Below are 18,412 nucleotides of genomic sequence, written 5' to 3'. Positions count from 1 at the left end.
CTTTAGAAGATTGAGGTCGGTAAATTATTCTTGTCGACCTCATTTTTCTTAATTCATAGGGTTGTCTACAAATTATTTATAATTTTTATTAAAAATAATTCATTAAATATAAAATTATATAATATTAGTATTAAATCATTAAATATAAAATCATAAAAAATTAAGTAATTAAAGGTTAAGAAATTTGCCCATAAGCAATTGCTGCCCATAAACAATTGCATTAAAAAAAAAAAAAAACTAAATTGTGTTAAGGCAAACCAAAGATTATTATGTTATGTATATGAAAAATAAAAATTTAACTTTTAATGATATGATAATCTGAGTTAAGTTCAATTTACATGCTTTTTTTCTTTTATGTCGCAAAAGCTTGTAACAAGGCCTTTATATAAACAAAACATATATTTATATTATGAGATCTGTAAGTTAAAACTGCAACAACAACAACAGAAACAACAACAACAAAAACAACAACAACAATAACAACAACAGCAATAACAACAACAAGAACATTAGTAGCAACAACAACATTAGTAACAACAACAATAGCAACAACAACAACATTAGTAACAACAACAACAACAACATTAGTAACAACAACAACAACAACATTAGTAACAACAACAACAACAACATTAGTAACAACAACAATAATAACAACAGCAATATAAACAACAGCAACACCAACAACAAGAATAACAACAACAGCAGCATTAAAAATAACAACGACAGCAGTAACAACAACAATAGTGATAACAACAACAATAATAACAACAACTACTACTATAATAACAACTACTACTATAACAACTACTTTAACGTATAATTAAACATGTGTTTTTGAAAAAAAAATACTTTAACTGTCGTCCAATCAGATCCTTTTGAACTCACGCCATAGGCGCACGTGTTTCCATCTTTTGAAAAGCTAACTTGTTGAATAGATATTGATCCATTTACACAAAAAGTGTTTGGATCAAGGAAAATCTCTGGCTCAGAATCTAACGAATTCTGCATGTATAGCACTCTTAAAATATAAAAAATAGTTTGCTTAATATTTTTTACACCATCATCTACTGAGAAAAAATAAATTATTTTAAAAGGGTTATTTAAATCTATTCATTTAATTGGTTGAATTAAATCAATTTAAATCATGATTTAAATTAGATGACTAAATATCATGATTTAAATTGAATTATTTGATTTTAATTGTTTTTAACGATTATTTATGGATTTTATCATTTATTTATAATATTTATATTTATTTATTATAACAATATTTTGCTGATTTATTTATTGATTGATTGCAATACACTAGCAAAAAATAACTTTTAGATAAATTAGTTTTAGTATATTGTTATATATTAGTTATAATTTTTTGTTTCATATTTTAACCAATGGTAGTCAACCTGGATTTTTTGGTGGACAGTAGGAACTTTTTCTAGTATAGAAAGATATTTTCTGTTTTTAATGTCTACAATTTTTCCTTAAAAAAAACATTAAAAATGGGTTGCTTTCATATAATTGCGGCAGTGACGATTAAAATAATATATAAATGAAAAGCACATTAGTTATCTTAAAATTATTTCAATTTGTAATTTGCGATCTCTTGTCAATATAGTTAGACTTATAAATACATAGTTAGATTTATTAGTATATAGTTCTAAATAAATAACAAAGCAAATTATAATAATTTTTTTATTTTAAAGAAAAATTGAAAAAACTTTAAAAAATGTCCTAAAAAAAGAAATATACTCATAGCTATTCACTAAAATATCTGAGGCAATGAAGTCAAAAAGATTGTGAAAACATCTGTCCACAAAACATTAAAAAGATAAAGACAAGCCGATTGAATATTTTCAAGAATTACATAAAAAATTCCTTATTGGTCAACAATTGTTGCATCATTTAAAAAAAAAAATGCCATGAACAAAGATGGACTACTTGCCTCTAATGGCATATCACAATTAATTGCAAAAAGTGGTAAAATTTTTAACATTGGGCAAAAATTAATAATCCTTTCAATAAAAGAGTTTAATAGTCATGCATCAAAAGATACATCAAGGTTTAAAAAATTTGCAATTAAGCAATACTACAGTAAAGCATAGAACTGATCCAATAGAAGTTAACGTGGAAAATTAACTGATTAATGTTTTCCAACAATGTTCATTTTCTATGCAATTGAATGAGTCTACCATTATAGACAATAACGCTTTATTGATGTCATTTGTATGTTATTTTGATGAAAATATTAATTTACAAAAAAAAAAATGCTACTTGCAATAAATCTTACTACAGATACAACTGGATTATCAATATTTACTAGTGTGAATACATACTTTACAAAAAAAATTATCCCTTTGAATAACAATAACCATGGAACAATGTTTTATGTATTCATTGTGTAGTGCACATAAAAGGTTTTGTAGGAAAAGATGTAGGCTAAGTCTTCATTCATCATTAAGTAATTCAAGTTGTAAATAAAATCAAATCCAATGCTCAAAAAGATGACTTTTACTTGGCAGATATTTTTAAGAAATTTAATGGTATTATTTACAACTCCAAAGCACTAAAAAAACCCTTAAAAGTTGCCAAAGTATTGTGTCATTATTTATTGAGAAACTTTAACTTTTCCATCATAATCTATTAAAATAAAGAACATTATCAATTTCTTGAACAAAAATGATCTAACTCAGGAGAATATTGAAAGACTCAGTAAAAAACTCAATAAAAAACTCAATAAAAAACTCAGTAAAAAACTCAGTGGACGCTTTAATTAACTGAAATCTGACATGAAAAAACAATTTGAAGATATTTTGAACTTTAAGGTGTATGACTGGATAAAAAATCTATACACAGCAAATAATAAGGTTGATGCAAAGTTTAAAGAACTCTTAGAAATCAAATATGATGAAGGAAGTAAATAGAATTTCATTGTTGGATATGAAAACTTATGGCAAAATTTAAAAAAATGCCTTTCTTATAATAAATAGGTGGAAAAAGGTATTCAATTTATTGAAACTTTCAATATCTAGTAAAAACAGTGCTGTTAACCATACTAGGACCAAAAAAATAAATTGTCTTTATATTTCTAAAATAGGAGACTTTAGCTTATTTATTACAAAAAACAGAACCAGATATTAAATATTTAACATTGAAGCATAAGCTCCAAGGATACCATTTTAATTTCCCATTTATAATTCAATTAGTTAATCCATTTAATTACAACAGAACTTATATTTCTATGTATTTCAAAGTATTAATAAATCAATATAAAAATATGTGTTTTATCATTAATTTTCAAGTAGAGAACATATAATTACATAAGGTAATACATTTAACACTGTGTACACAAGGTAATTTATTATAATGCAGTAATTTGCTATACATAGTTTTATAGTGTACTAAAATATTGTATTTGTATGCTTTAATTTTCTGTAAATCTACTTTATAATTGTTTAAACCCAGCTGGGTGGTAAGAACACCACATCTGGGTGGTAAGAACACCACAGCTGGGTGGTAAGAACAACACAGCTGGGTGGTTAGAACACCACAGCTGGGTGGTAAGAATATTTTACTAACAATTGACTTGAAAAAAAGGGGCGGTAGTTATGAAAAGGTTGACTACCCTTATTTTAACCTTTGACTAAATACATTAATTTATATTGTTGTTATTAATTATATAAATAATATAAATATATTCCTTTTTATATAAAAGTAGTTTTTTAGTAAGAAATTTAAAAAAATCATTCATTTATAATGACTAATTGCTTTTTAGTTATAAATACAATATAGCTAAAAAATAAAAATAATACTGGTGCTGGTCAAGTAGTTTGGTATGTAGCTGGTATGCAGTTTGGACATTGAAAGAATAATAAAGCTAAATGAAAAAGTTGTGGGTTGCAAATAAAATGTTTGAAAGCTCAAATAAAAAACCCACAAAAGTATTGGTAAATGTAATATTTTGATGTTCAATATGATTAGAACATTATTATTTGTTGAGATCAGGGTTGCATGGTTTTAACCAAATGGTTTAAACCATTGGTTTAAACCATGATTTAAACCAATTAAAAAAATGTTGGTTTAATCCAAATTAATGTTTTTTTAAAAAGATTTGAACTTACAACAGGAAACTAAAAGAGGTTTATGTTCACAAATAAAACTAATCTTCAATATAGATGATTTTTTTTGAATCCATGAGTTTTGTTTTTGTTTTTTCATAGAATAGAGTCCTCAGTGTTATTATAGAACAGAGCAGTAATAAATTAGTAATAACACTTATTTATCTGTTTTCTTCTACAGGCTGTTTCTCCTTCAATAGGTTCATCAAGAAGCATTGCTTCCTGACGAACTTATTTCATCAGGAAGTTTTCTTAACGATATATATATATATATATATATATATATATATATATATATATATATATATATATATATATATATATATATATATATATATATATATATATATTATATAACAAGTGATGCATCATAATACAGTATAATACTCAAAAAACTGGGTGCAAATGTGATATGATTTGGTTAAAATATACACGAGTGACTGTTCCAGAAAGAAAGGGGTGTAGAGCAGTTTGTAATGCGTGTAGAAAAGAAATGCAAGGTCAAATTCAAAGGATGCATGAACATATAAAAAAGTGCAAGCAATCACAACCCCATGAAATTATGGATTCAATTAAAGATCAACAACTTCTTGAAGGTAATTTAATGACTGCATTGTCATTTTAAATTTTATACTTTCCCTAAATTGTAAACATATATATTTAGAATAATTCAATAAACTGCAATTTCATTTTAAAGGTAACTCACCATCAACATCACAACAACAAATGAAAAGGTTTCAGCCCAATTCAACATCAGCTGATAAATATTTGAAAATTGGTAAGTTTTTCACACAAACAAGCCTCAAAGAGAAAGATTTATTTGATCTGCAACTTGGTAGATTTATATACAGTACAAACTCTAGCTTCAGAACAATTGAACACAAAGAATTTAAAAAATTTATCAATATGCTTCATCCAGGATACACTCTACCTTAGAACTTAAATTGGAGGAGAAATATTAGATAGGGTATACACAGAAGAAATTAAAAAATGTAATGTATTGAATGGGAGAATTGTAGCCATGTCTTTTGATGGCTGGAGTAATGTACATAATGAAGAACTGTCATCTGAAAAAGATATTATCATAACTTATGGGTGTGCTGCTCATATACTGAATCTTTTAGCAAATGATCTTAACATTGAAAATGTGAGCAAGCATGTTACACAAATAATAAAATATATAAGAAGTAATCATCAAGCTGGAGCAATTTATAAATTAAGCGGAGGAACAAAATTGCCACTTCCTACTGAAACTCGCTGGAATTTAGTGTGATTCACTTGAAAAATATGTCAACAACCAGAGCATCATTTTCACAATATTTGAAAAAAATAAAGACTTGGATCCCATGATTGGTAAAAAAGTAAGTGATATACAGATAAAGCGAAATGCAGAGGATTTATTAAAATATTAAAACCAATTGCAGTAGCTCTAGATAAGTTGCAAAGTGATCAAAAAAAAATAAGTGACAGACTGTCAGTGATGCTCATTTACTGGCAAACACACTAGATCCTAGATATTTTGGATATAATCTTTCTGAAAATGAAAATGAAGCTGCCATGAATTTCGCAGATAAAGAGTTCAAGAATCTGTTACCAATAATATTCAAATTAAAAGCCAAATCTGCTCCATTCCATAAAAGCTATTTGTATAGTGAATCTGTTTTAAAAAATGTATCACCAATAAAATGGTGGAAATCTCTAGAAATTGTAACATAGTGGATATTGAAGGTTTATTAAATGCACCAGCTTCTAGTGCTGGAATCGAAAGAATTTTTTTAACTTTTGGCCTTGTTCATTCTAAGTTAAGAAACCAATATTGATATTAACCAATAGTAATATTGATAAAGAATATAGTTTATTCAAATAAAATGCGTTGAGCTTTTTTTTAATTTAAAAGGATAACTAAATATGGCATTTTTTAATAAAAAACTAATTTAAACCAAAAAAACCATGGTATTTTTGATTTTTTTTAAAAAACCTATGGTTTTTGGTTTTTTTCAAAAAAACCGCTTTTTCTGCAACCCTGGTTGAGATAGTGTATAAAATATCAGTCAGGCAAATAAGGAAACACAAAGGTTAATAAAACTGAAGTCAAGATGTAAATCTTTTTTGTTCATATAAGAAGGAAGTGACATAAGCAAATAGTAACAACATATAAGAAGATAGTGGCATAAGCAAATAGTAACAACATATAAGAAAGAAGTGGCATAAGCAAATAGTAACATGATAGTGTCAACTAAATTGGATTCATACCTTAATAAACCAAAAAATATGAAAAAGAAGCAATTAATGAGCAGATAGAATGGTTGACCATCCGGAGTTTATCAAAATGATTAGTCTTTAACCATGAGTATTGATAGTGGAGCAATATTTATAAAGAATTAACAGTTTGTGAGCATCAACAAGAATCAATTCAGATATCTATCTTGCATCTTAAAAACTTGAGAGGATGATAATGCTATTACGAATGGATGTTCAACTCACATGCTCAACTTAGTTAAAGATTCCAAACATTAAGGAGCAGGTAGTTTAAAGTTGTTAAATATTTTACAAACAACTGTTTTGTTATTTGAAACATACAAAGCAAAATCTTGATAACAACTTGTAATAGTCAAAGATATCACATTGGCTGATTGTCTTGAATCCTATCTAAAATATTATTCAACTCTATTAATATTATAATTTGTGAAAAAAAACAGCATTAATTGATAAGAATATTACAAATAATATAAACAATCTTGGTGTAAATTGAAGTGAAGAAGAACTGTAACAAATGCTTGAACCAATTGCTGTTGCATTAAATCTGATGCTTTGATGATGGTATCACTACTTTGTCACCAATAGTACTATTGGTGACAAAGTAGTGATGCATAAAAACCTTCAGAAGAAATTAAGACCTAAGCTAAGATGTTAAGAAGTTTTTGAAAAGAATCAAAAGAATAAAGCTCTTGGCTTGATATTGTTAATCTTAAATAAGGGTAAAGATTTAACTGATAAAGAAAAATAGAGATTGGAATAGATTTTGTGGCTTCAAAGAAACTAAACTTTCTTCCACTTTTACTTAATTTTAAAGCAGAAGATAATATTGCTCTAACTATAAAATCATGTGATTGGTGGAAATTTAGGAAATGACTGTGTGAATTACAAAAGTTGTTTATCAGCTGTTGCTTCATTTGAAAGCATAGAAAGAATATTTAGGAATTGAGAAAGCAGGCAAATTGGCTTTCCTATTTAACCAAACTATTTAACCAGAATGTATTGGAATCAGTAAAATTAATTAATTAGTCTTTGAACATTTTTAAATAATCAGCATTAAAAAAGATCTTAAAATGTTTCAAATTAATTGAATAATAATTACAGTATTGAATAAACATTTTCAGTTGCAACTATATATCATTTAATTACAACTATATATCATTTAGTTACAATTATATAATAAAACTAAATAATTAAATAAATAACCAGTTGCTGTTTTTTTTTTTACTTAACTAAAAGTAAATGTTTGTATTTCAAAACGGTAAAAAAAGTTAAATATAAATCAAAAAAATCCAATTAAATTTAAAAAAAAAAACGGATTTGAATGAAAAAATTGATTTTTTTAATACATTTTTTTAAAAACCATGATTTTTATCAACCCTATTAATTAAACAGGCCTCAGTGGGAAGCAAGAGCTTTAGCTTTCGCTTTCCACACTTCCTTAAAGTGGTTTACAGAAGCAATTTATGGCTCTCGCAAAAGTATAATTGTTTCATAAATATAAACCACTTTCTTCTTTTCACTATTTTTAATTATAGATTTGAAAAATTAAAAACTCTTGTGCAAACTACATCAAAAAAAAGACAAAGTTCAAGTTTCAGATTGACTATTTTGCTTACAAAATGTGATTGTTAATTTTTTTTTTTTTTTTTTTTTGCATAACAGTCAATACCACTATAACATAAATAACATTGTTGTAACTAAAACGAAAAAGGCTAAAGTTATTTTCAAAATAAATCAATAATTGTTTAATAAACTCCAATGCTTTTTTAAAGACCGCAAAAAAAATAATAATTGAAATAAAAATATTTTTATTTCATTTTTTTAATTAGATTCGACTAACTGACTGCTTTCTTAAATAAAAAATTAGTTTCTTATAAAGATACCATTTATGAAAAAATAAATTGATAATATTCTGTTGTATGCTAAGTCTTCCTAAAATAGGGAAAATATATATGTATATATATATATATATATATATATATATATATATATATATATTTATATTATATATATATATATATATATATATATATATATATATATATATATATATATATATATATATATATATATATATATATATATATATATATACTTATATATATATATATATATATATATATATATATATATATATATATATATATATATATATATATATATATGTATATAAGTATATATATATGTGTGTGTATATATATATATATATGTATATATACACATACACACACATAAGAGAAACAAACACATCTTGACATACCTATGATTTTGAAGACCAGTATTGTGAAAATAAAAATATCTTTCTCCCCTCTTGAAAGGGCAGCCATATTTTGGATAATTCCAAAGTTCTGTTAACCTGTGAGAAAAAAAGTATTTTTATATTTATATAAATATATAAATGATTAGAAAATCACTTATTAACTTTTTTTCACATTACTCAGTGTCTCATCATTTTTACATCAAGGCTCATCAAATTTGTAAACATATTATATATATATATATATATATATATATATATATATATATATATATATATATATATATATATATATATATATATATATTTATATATATACATATACATATATACACAGTGTGTCCCAAAAATAACGAATTTTATGGATAAAAAATAAAACACACATTATATCATCATTGAAAGTTATTATTTATTCAAAATAGGTTCCATCAGACTCAATACAATGTTTGGCACGATCAACCAGCGCATGCATAGATTTTTTTATGTCATTTATAGGATTGTTCTTGGTTTTCAGTTTTGGAAATAGAAAATAGCCATATGGTGATAGATCAGGCGAATATGGAGGGTGGTTGATGAGAGAAATCCGTTTTTTCATCAAAAATTTGTTCACTTTTTCGGAACAAAAATACAGACGAGGAGACTACTTAATTGTGGTTATAACCATCTCTCAACTCTATAGCTCTAAAACACAAACCTTGATGAACAAGGCCGCTGCGCGGAGAAACAAGTTGAGCGCGGTACTACTAGGGACCTGGTGGGGATCGAACTTGGAACCTTTTGTTTATAAAGCGAGTGCTCTACTACTGCACCACTACCGCATAATGTATCCAAAGGATACTGTGATACCAAAAATTTTAAACCTTTAATATAATATTTGGTTGCCTAACTTTAAAGGAAGTGATATTTTTCTCCAATATATTCTCCAACGGACTAGCTTCAATTCACATTATCTTTGGAGCGCTATGTAAACTTGTGAACTAAGCAATAGTTTTATTTTAAGTTTAATAAAACACATTTATTATTAATTTAGAAATTAAAATATTTAGTGTTGAAAGAAAGTCTGAATTTAATTTTTCATAGAGACTCTTTCCTTCCTTATTTATAAATCAAAATGCTAGTTATTAAAAAGATAAGCAGTCTTATGTAATAAAACTGGGGATGTCCATTGATATATTTTAATGTATACTTATTGTTACTAATTTTGCCTCCTGATAAAAAATAAAAATTGATAAAAATTTTATTCAGCATGTATGTGAAAAAAAAAGTCCAAAGCTTTTTTAACTGAAACAATCATTTTGATTTTTTTTTAAACTAATAAAAGAAAATATTTAAAAAATAAAGTTCTATATAACCAAATAAAACAAGGCATATCAATTCAAGTTTTGAACTAAGTTATACAACTCAAAAGTTAGCTTAACCTCCAACAAAATATTAAAACTGTTTTTTTAAATAATCATAAAATTATTTAAAAAAACATAAATTTTGGTTTTTAATTTTTTTCTAACCGTATATAAGCTGTATTTGATTTATATATATATATATATATATATATATATATATAATATATATATATATATATATATATATAATATATATATATATATATATATATATATATGTATATATGTATATGTATATGTATATATATATATATATATATATATATATACATATATATATATATATATATGTTATACGCTATATTTGATTTATATACATATATATATATATATATATATATATATATATATATATATATATATAAATATATATATATTATATATATATATATATATATATATATATATATATATATATATATATATATGTTATACGCAATATTTGATTTATATATATATATATATATACATATATATATATATATATATATATCTATATATAAATATATATATATACATATATATATATATATATATATATATATATATATATATATATATATGTTATACGCTATATTTGATTTATATATATATATATATACATATATATATATATATATATAAATATATATATATATATATACATATATATATATATATATATATATATATGTATATATATATAAATCAAATATAGCGTATATATATATATATATATATATATATATATATATATATATATATATATATATATATATATATATATATATATATATATATATATATATATATGTATGTATGTATGTGTGTATATATTAGGGATATGACTTTTTTGCAACCTACTAGGCCTGTATCGTAATTCAATGAACTTTTATGTAAAAAGAACGAATAGATGTTTCATTTTGACATATTTTAAAAAAAAGGTCACCCCAAAACCAAAAAACCGAATTTTCAATAGGTACACTTTTGTACAGTAAATGAATATTAAAGGCTGAAGATGTTGTAAGAGTCATACTCCTGTTGTTATTTTATTTATTTATGCAACATGTACTGTGATATAACAAAAAACATTATGTGATATATAATTATACAAGTATTACAAAATTAACAGTATCAAAGCGTCTAGTACAACAATATACATAACTGTCTGTGTCTATAGGCCTACTGTGTTTAGTACATGGGTCACATGATGCTCACGTCTCATAAAGAGTCTAGCGCTTATTACTTAGAATGAATCGAAGTTGCAGTTTGTCTTTCTTTCTGCAGGAAGCATACAGGTCTTGCATCACCTTGATTGCACGTTCAGCTATCTGATTACTTCGTGGTATGTCGATGACGGATGGCTCTTTCTTCCAGTGATTTTTGAATGACTGCAATGCCTTTTTGTAAGGCTTCAATACATCAGATAAATTCTTGAAGTCATTGTCATTGTACTTTTGACTACTAAACCAATGTTCTGCCCACTCATATGAAATGAACCTGCAAACCTTCTCCAAATTCTTTCTCGCTTCAGGCATAAGAATGAACGCCAGAATGGCGAGAATGGCTCTTGAGTTCCATCTGGCATTGCTCATATTAGGAATGTTCTGAAAGTGAATCAGAGGGAAGTTTCTTTGTTCTTCATAGAACCTAAACACTCTTGTTAAATGGTACAAAAACTTCATATCGTCTCTCCACCCTGATTTATCAAGAATTTCTACAGTTCCATTCACAAACTTATCCTTCAGTTCATCATACTTATTCAACAGTTCAGACACAAATGGGTATTCAATGTTTGGAGATTAGGTATCACCCCCAAGTTCTTCGTCCATCACCAGACGGAGAATCCTGTCTAGTACGTGATGCTGACAACCGATAAATTGTGGTATTGTGACACCCTTTAATTTAAACATACGTTGCAACTTCACAACAACTCCATTTCTCTTCCCAGTATTGACGTTTGTTGTATCAGTAATGATCATCTTAATTGAATTCCACAAATTGTATTCATCAATAAGTTTAGCAATTTTTTCAGCAACAGTTTCAGCTTTGCCATCTTTTAAACGCAGTGCATCAAGTTTCACGTCAGTTCTTTCATTCTGAAGTACAACTACCTGATATTCCTTATCATCTATTCGTTTGCCGTCAAAGTGTAAGGACCACTGTTCCATTTTAAGTTGTTGTATCAATTTTTTTTTTTAATTTACCTGCCTCTTTGAATATGGACTTGTAAATTGCTGATTGACTTGGAGTTGGAATATCAATACCTTGTTGTGATAATACATTGCATATTTTAGCAGCTTTCTTTGTGGAAACTCCACTTGATGTAACCATACTTACAGCAAATTTACTTTTGTAGTGCTTTCTAGTTTTTTTCTGAGTGTCCTCATCATCGTCTTTATCACCGTCGTCGTCTTCATCATCTTCACTCTTACTTTTGCAGTTTTCAGATTCAGTACCACTGTCTGTGGTAGACAGGACTTGTGATGTGGAAGGTATTGCTGTTCCAGACTGGACTTTCCTTCTCTTGGAAGGGTGAATGGTTTCTTTACTTGCCACTTGTCCTGTTGAGTACCCCACCTGTCCTTTACTTTCTTTTTGTAGGTGGTATAGACGTTTATCTTCCGAGGATAACCACTGGCCATTCACTTTCGTGATGTCAAATAATGCATTGAGAACATCATATTTTCCACGCTTGACACATTCATCATAGACCTTCAGCACCTTCATAAGCTTTGCTCTTATCACTTGATCAGACACACGTGGAAAATTCAGTTTATTGTCCCACAATTTTGTAATTTCCTTAGAAATTTGGTCTATTCGTTCTTTTCTTCCTTTAACATATGCTCCGAGAAACTGGTATCTTCCTACGATCTGCAATTGAAGTGGTATTCTGGATTTTTCATCGAGTGAATGTTCTTCTATAGCCACGCTTCCTCTTCTTCTGTGTGACTCTTGAAATCTCACCAAATTTTTAGTCCAAGTCTTCTTGTTCTTTGTTACTGTGGTATGACTTTTCTTGTGAGACATCATATAATATTGTTACGACTTTACGGATAGCTGAGCGTAAATATCCGTTTAATAAAGTCGTTTAATTAATAAAATACTTTAACTGTATAGTAATCCAATTATAGTTCGATAATCCAGTCAATGTTGATAACAGTTCGATAATCCAGTTCGTATCCTAACGATAATGCTACAACTACTTATACTTCGTACACTTACAGCGTCTTTAGTTCGCTACAGTAGTTCCTTATTAGCTCAGTTACACGCAGAGTACTTCATAGAACTATTCACATTATCAACACTGAGCTCTGACAGCAGCTCGCTTATATAATTATTTAGAGCTTCCAGAATGTTCTACTAAGTTCTATATTCTTCTACAGTCTGTTACAGTCGTCTATATCACCATGGTAACACAATGACGTCATCACATAACAATTCCAAGTATTTGCCGGCACACGGCCGTTTCGTTGCCATGGTAACGTGTGGCGTTATATTTATAAATTCATAACAAAATAATGAAATAAATAGAATTAAGCTGAGAATTAAGCTTAAGATTAAAACATCGGTCAAAAATGAATGTATAAAAATGGTAAATCAAATTTTTATTTTGGGGGTGACCTTTTTTTGTTGCAGAAAGCTATTTGGGCCTTTTTTATGATTTTAGGTAAAAGTTCATCGATTTATGATACAGGAAACATTTTATTTGAAAAAAAATTAAAAAGTCATATCCCTAATATATATATATATATATATATATATATATATATATATATATATATGTATATATGTATATATGTATATGTATATGTATATATATATATATATATATATATATATATATATATATATATATATATATATATATATATATATATATATATATATGTTATACGCTATATTTCATTTATATACATATATATATATATATATGTATATATATATATATGTTATACGCTATATTTGATTTATATATATATATATATACATATATATATATATATATATATACATATATATATATATATTTATATATATATATATATATATATATGTTATACGCTATATTTGATTTATATATATATATATATATATATATATACATATATATATATATATATATATATATATATATATAAATATATATATATATATACATATATATATATATATATATATATATATATATATATATATATATATATATATATATATATATATATAAATCAAATATAGCGTATAACGATCAGCAATTGCTTACTGGCTTTGCTTATCTTAAGCATACAGCTCTTTCAGAAAGATAAGAAAAAAATTAAAAAAATAATGAAAGAAAAGATTTTTGCCCCATCCTAAACCCTCATTCAATGTAGTAGTATTTCTTTGCGGCAGCAGTCAATAAGATAGCCAGTGACGTCAGACATAGTTATCTAAACACACACAGATATATATATATATATATATATATATATATATATATATATATATATATATATATATATATATATATATATATATATATATATATATATATATATATATGGGCAACTCGGCAAGAAAGAAGAAATAAAAAAGGAAAAAGGTTATGAAAACACATACTAAAATCCAAAACTCTTTTTTTTAACTATTTAAAAATACTTTTAAGCAAAAAACTTATTTAAAAAAATCATTTGATCGTATCATGGCATGGTTTTAAAGTTGTAAGGGTTGTATAAACATGTTTTGACACTTATTTACAGTCTTGTTGTATAGCATTAAAAATTGTATCACATACCCATAATTAAGAACTTTGAAAATGTTATGTTGCATTTTTTAAACATAATATACATAGTTGTTTATAATCATTTATACTTTTTTTCTTAAATCATTGATTGCATCATTTTATTTGCTGTTTCTAAGCATTGAATTTTTTGTTACGACCATCATGGTTACGACTATCACGACCAAAATTTTTTTTTTTGCCTTTCGCTGCATAAAGTCTGACAAAGCTGTTTTGTTTAGAAGTGGTTAAAAGTAAGCGTTACGACAGTCATGCTCCATAGAGTTAATTTTTAAAATAACTGTAACTTTTACATACTAAATTGTATGATAGTATTTCACATTTCTGGAAAGTTTCAAGTTGTTTCCATTTTTGGTTCATTTTGAATAGCTTAAAGAGTGTTAAATATTAGAGAGATTGAAATGGCCGCATTTAATATTTAGAAAAGAACTGATAGGTTGAAGTTGCTTATCAAGGAGAGTCTCAAGAATCCATCAAAAAGCGTTTTTATCAACAAAAACTTTACTTGATTGTGAAAAAATCTAGATTAGCAAAGAAATATAAACACACTCATTAGAAAACTGTAAGGTCTGATGAATTAGGGAAAAAGTCTAAAACTTTAAAAAGAGAAGATTTCTTAACACATTTAAAAAAATTCTTATCAAAGCACACGATAGAAACTTATTTGAACCATACAAATATCTTAAAGTGGACAATATTTCATTTAATTAAAAGCATCAGATGGAAAAAACCTTATGTTAGGAAAGTCACAAAAAAAGATTACATTGGTACATTAAGCACAAATATGTGACCTGTAAACATTGGGCTAAAGTCACCAGAAGTAATGAGTCTCCATTTATCTTGTTTTTTAACAGTTGATCTTAGTGTTGAAATATAATTGGGGAAAGATTCGACAATCAAACAAGACAAAAGTATAACATTTGGTGTTACTTTAATGCACACAAAGTTTAAAAACTTTAACATGCTGATCTTTAACCTCCATAACCAAATATTTTCATTAGGGTTAGGATTGGGTGATCCAGGGCACTGAGCAACAAATTGATCTTTTAGGTGTTGAACCAGTGTGCTATACTAGGTGCTGTGCATGCTGGAACGCTATCTGTATTGTTTGGTTCTACAATACAATTACTTTATTGATGGAATCATGTATGATTCTACTGTGTTTTTGAGGCATATTAATTAGGTCTAAAAAATTAAATCTTGTTTCATACGATATTAGAGAATTTCTGAAAAATTGCTCAATACTTAAGGATCAATATAATTTTGACTTATTTTGACTAATTCAATGAAATCTTTTGCAATGTCATCTTTATCATCATTACAGCTTTAGCAAAGGATGGGTAAATCTGGCAGTGCAGTTGGACAAAAAAAAAACTCTTTTTAATCTTTATTTTTTAGTGAGGGTGCACTATTCAGTCTTTAATTAAAAAAAAACCTTTTTTAAGGCTGAAAAGTTACAAGAAAATGTTTTTACAACTTACCGCTCTTTATACAGATTTCTAATTCTCCCATTTTTAATAAAAGACTCAGATAAAGTATTTTGTGACTTTACAAATGATTTGGTTTCATCTGAGTCAGAGTTTTCTAACCAATGATAAGGATTTGGAATGTTTATTCCATGATAGTTATCATATTTTTCTTCATCACGCCAAACAGTAGGATAAATTATTTTAGTCATACTGAAAAAAAAAAGCATTTTTAATTGTTAACTGTAATTATCATTGGTCAACTTTCAAACTTTTTTTATTTTATTTTCATCCTTCATATATATATGCAAGTATATATGTATAAATATTTGTGTGTATATATATATACATATATATATATATATATATATATATATATATATATATATATATATATATATATATATATATATATATATATACATATATACATATATATATATATATATATATATATATATATATATATATATATATATATATATATATATATATATATATATATATATATATATATATATAAATTAATAGAAAACACTTATCTAACTTTTATCTTCTACTTTAAGTTTCACCATTGCTGGATCATCAGGAAGAGAATTCTTCCTGATGATCCAGCAATGGTGAAACTTAAAGTAGAAGATAAAAGTTAGATAAGTGTTTTTTACTAATTTGTTATTGCTCTGTTCTTCAAGAACATTGAGCACTCTATTTGTAAAATACACTAACATAATTTACATACATATATATATATATATACATATATATATATATATACATATATATATATATATATATATATATATATATATATATATATATATATATATATATATATATATATATATATATATATATATATATATATATATATATATAAATTAGTAAAAACACTTATCTATCTTTTATTTTCAAAATAATGTTTTACCATCAATAGGTTCATCAGGAAGTTCCTGATAAACTTGCTGATGGTGAAACATTATGTTGAAGATAAAAGATAGATAAGTGTTTTTACTAATTTATTATTGCTCTGTACTTTATAAACATTGAGCACTCTATTTGTAGAATACACTAACATAATTTTTTACAACCCATGCCCCGGTTATTATATAGCAGAAGTTATTAGCCAGGGTTAGGATATTTTATTATATATACAGTAGCGGCATAAAGTCTTTGCCACACTCAGGAAAAACAAGAAAAAAGTCATTTATTTTTATCATGCAAAAGTTAAGGCACCACCAAACAGCACCAAACATGACTCAAATGATATAAAAGCATAGCACTTGTAAAAAAACAACATAAATTTAAAAAAATGTTAATATTTTGAGTGTCTACTACGCGCATCAATGACTGCCTGTATGCGCCTAGGCATTGACTGTACCAGCTTTTGGACTGTGGCAATTGGGATTGCATGCCAAGCAGACCCCAACTGTTGCCATAATTCATCCAAAATGCTGGGCTTGCTTTTCTGCACCATTTTTAACTGTTCCTCCCACAAATTTTCAATGGGGTTCAAGTCGGGACTTTGTGGTGGCCATTCAATCACATTGATGCGTGCGGTTCGAAAGTATTCAATAACTTTTTTGGCTTTGTTTTTTGGCAGGGAACATTGTCTTGTTGGAAAACAAACGTCTTATTCGTGCCAAAAAGCTTGGTGGCAGATGGTTAATTTGAGTATTTCTATGTACTTGTCTTGGTTAACAGTGCCTGTACAACGAAACAGCCGGCCAACACTAAATCCTGACATGCAACCCCAAATCATAAGGGAACCTTGACCATGTTTCACTGTTGGTGCAACACATTGAGAACTAAATCTCTCACCAACGTTCCTTCTAACATACGCTTGTTTTGCTCCAGAGAATTCAGTAAAACAACTCTCATCACTCCACAACACTTTATTCCACTGTTCAACAGTCCAGTTCTTGTGTTGCCTTGAAAATGCTCGTCGCTTCCCAAGATTGTCAGGCCGCAATAATGGCTTCTTGGCAGCAATTCTGCTATTCAACCCAGCTTGCTAAAGGTGTTTCCTTACGGTTCTTGTTGCCTTGTAACTGGCTACATCAGATGCTGTGTCGAAGCGATTAGCCAGACTTGCCCGAACCAAAAGCTGATCTTCTCGAATGGTCGTTTTGCATGGTCTGCCAGAACACTTTTTGTCT

The 18,412-nt window shown here is 26.6% G+C and overlaps 1 protein-coding gene across 2 annotated transcripts in view; it reads right to left on the bottom strand.

The window, feature by feature from the left end:
* The window catches only part of LOC100208480 (prolyl endopeptidase), a 60,785-nt gene extending 44,305 nt beyond the window's left edge, over positions 1-16,480 (bottom strand). For both annotated transcript variants that reach the window (XM_065796402.1, XM_065796403.1), the window contains exons 1-3: positions 16,272-16,480; positions 8,635-8,730; positions 853-1,021 (exon numbers count right to left, since the gene is read on the bottom strand). In XM_065796402.1, coding sequence (XP_065652474.1) covers positions 853-1,021; positions 8,635-8,730; positions 16,272-16,468 — 462 coding nt within the window. In that variant the 5' untranslated portion in view covers positions 16,469-16,480. The remainder of the gene's footprint in view (positions 1-852; positions 1,022-8,634; positions 8,731-16,271) is intronic.
* Between the last annotated feature and the right edge of the window lie 1,932 nt (positions 16,481-18,412).

Source organism: Hydra vulgaris, chromosome 04 (assembly GCF_038396675.1).
Source record: "Hydra vulgaris chromosome 04, alternate assembly HydraT2T_AEP".
In the NCBI taxonomy this organism is placed as follows: domain Eukaryota; kingdom Metazoa; phylum Cnidaria; class Hydrozoa; order Anthoathecata; family Hydridae; genus Hydra; species Hydra vulgaris.
The sequence above is the reverse complement of the archived record's forward strand: the minus strand, read 5'-3'. Positions and strand labels throughout refer to the sequence as shown.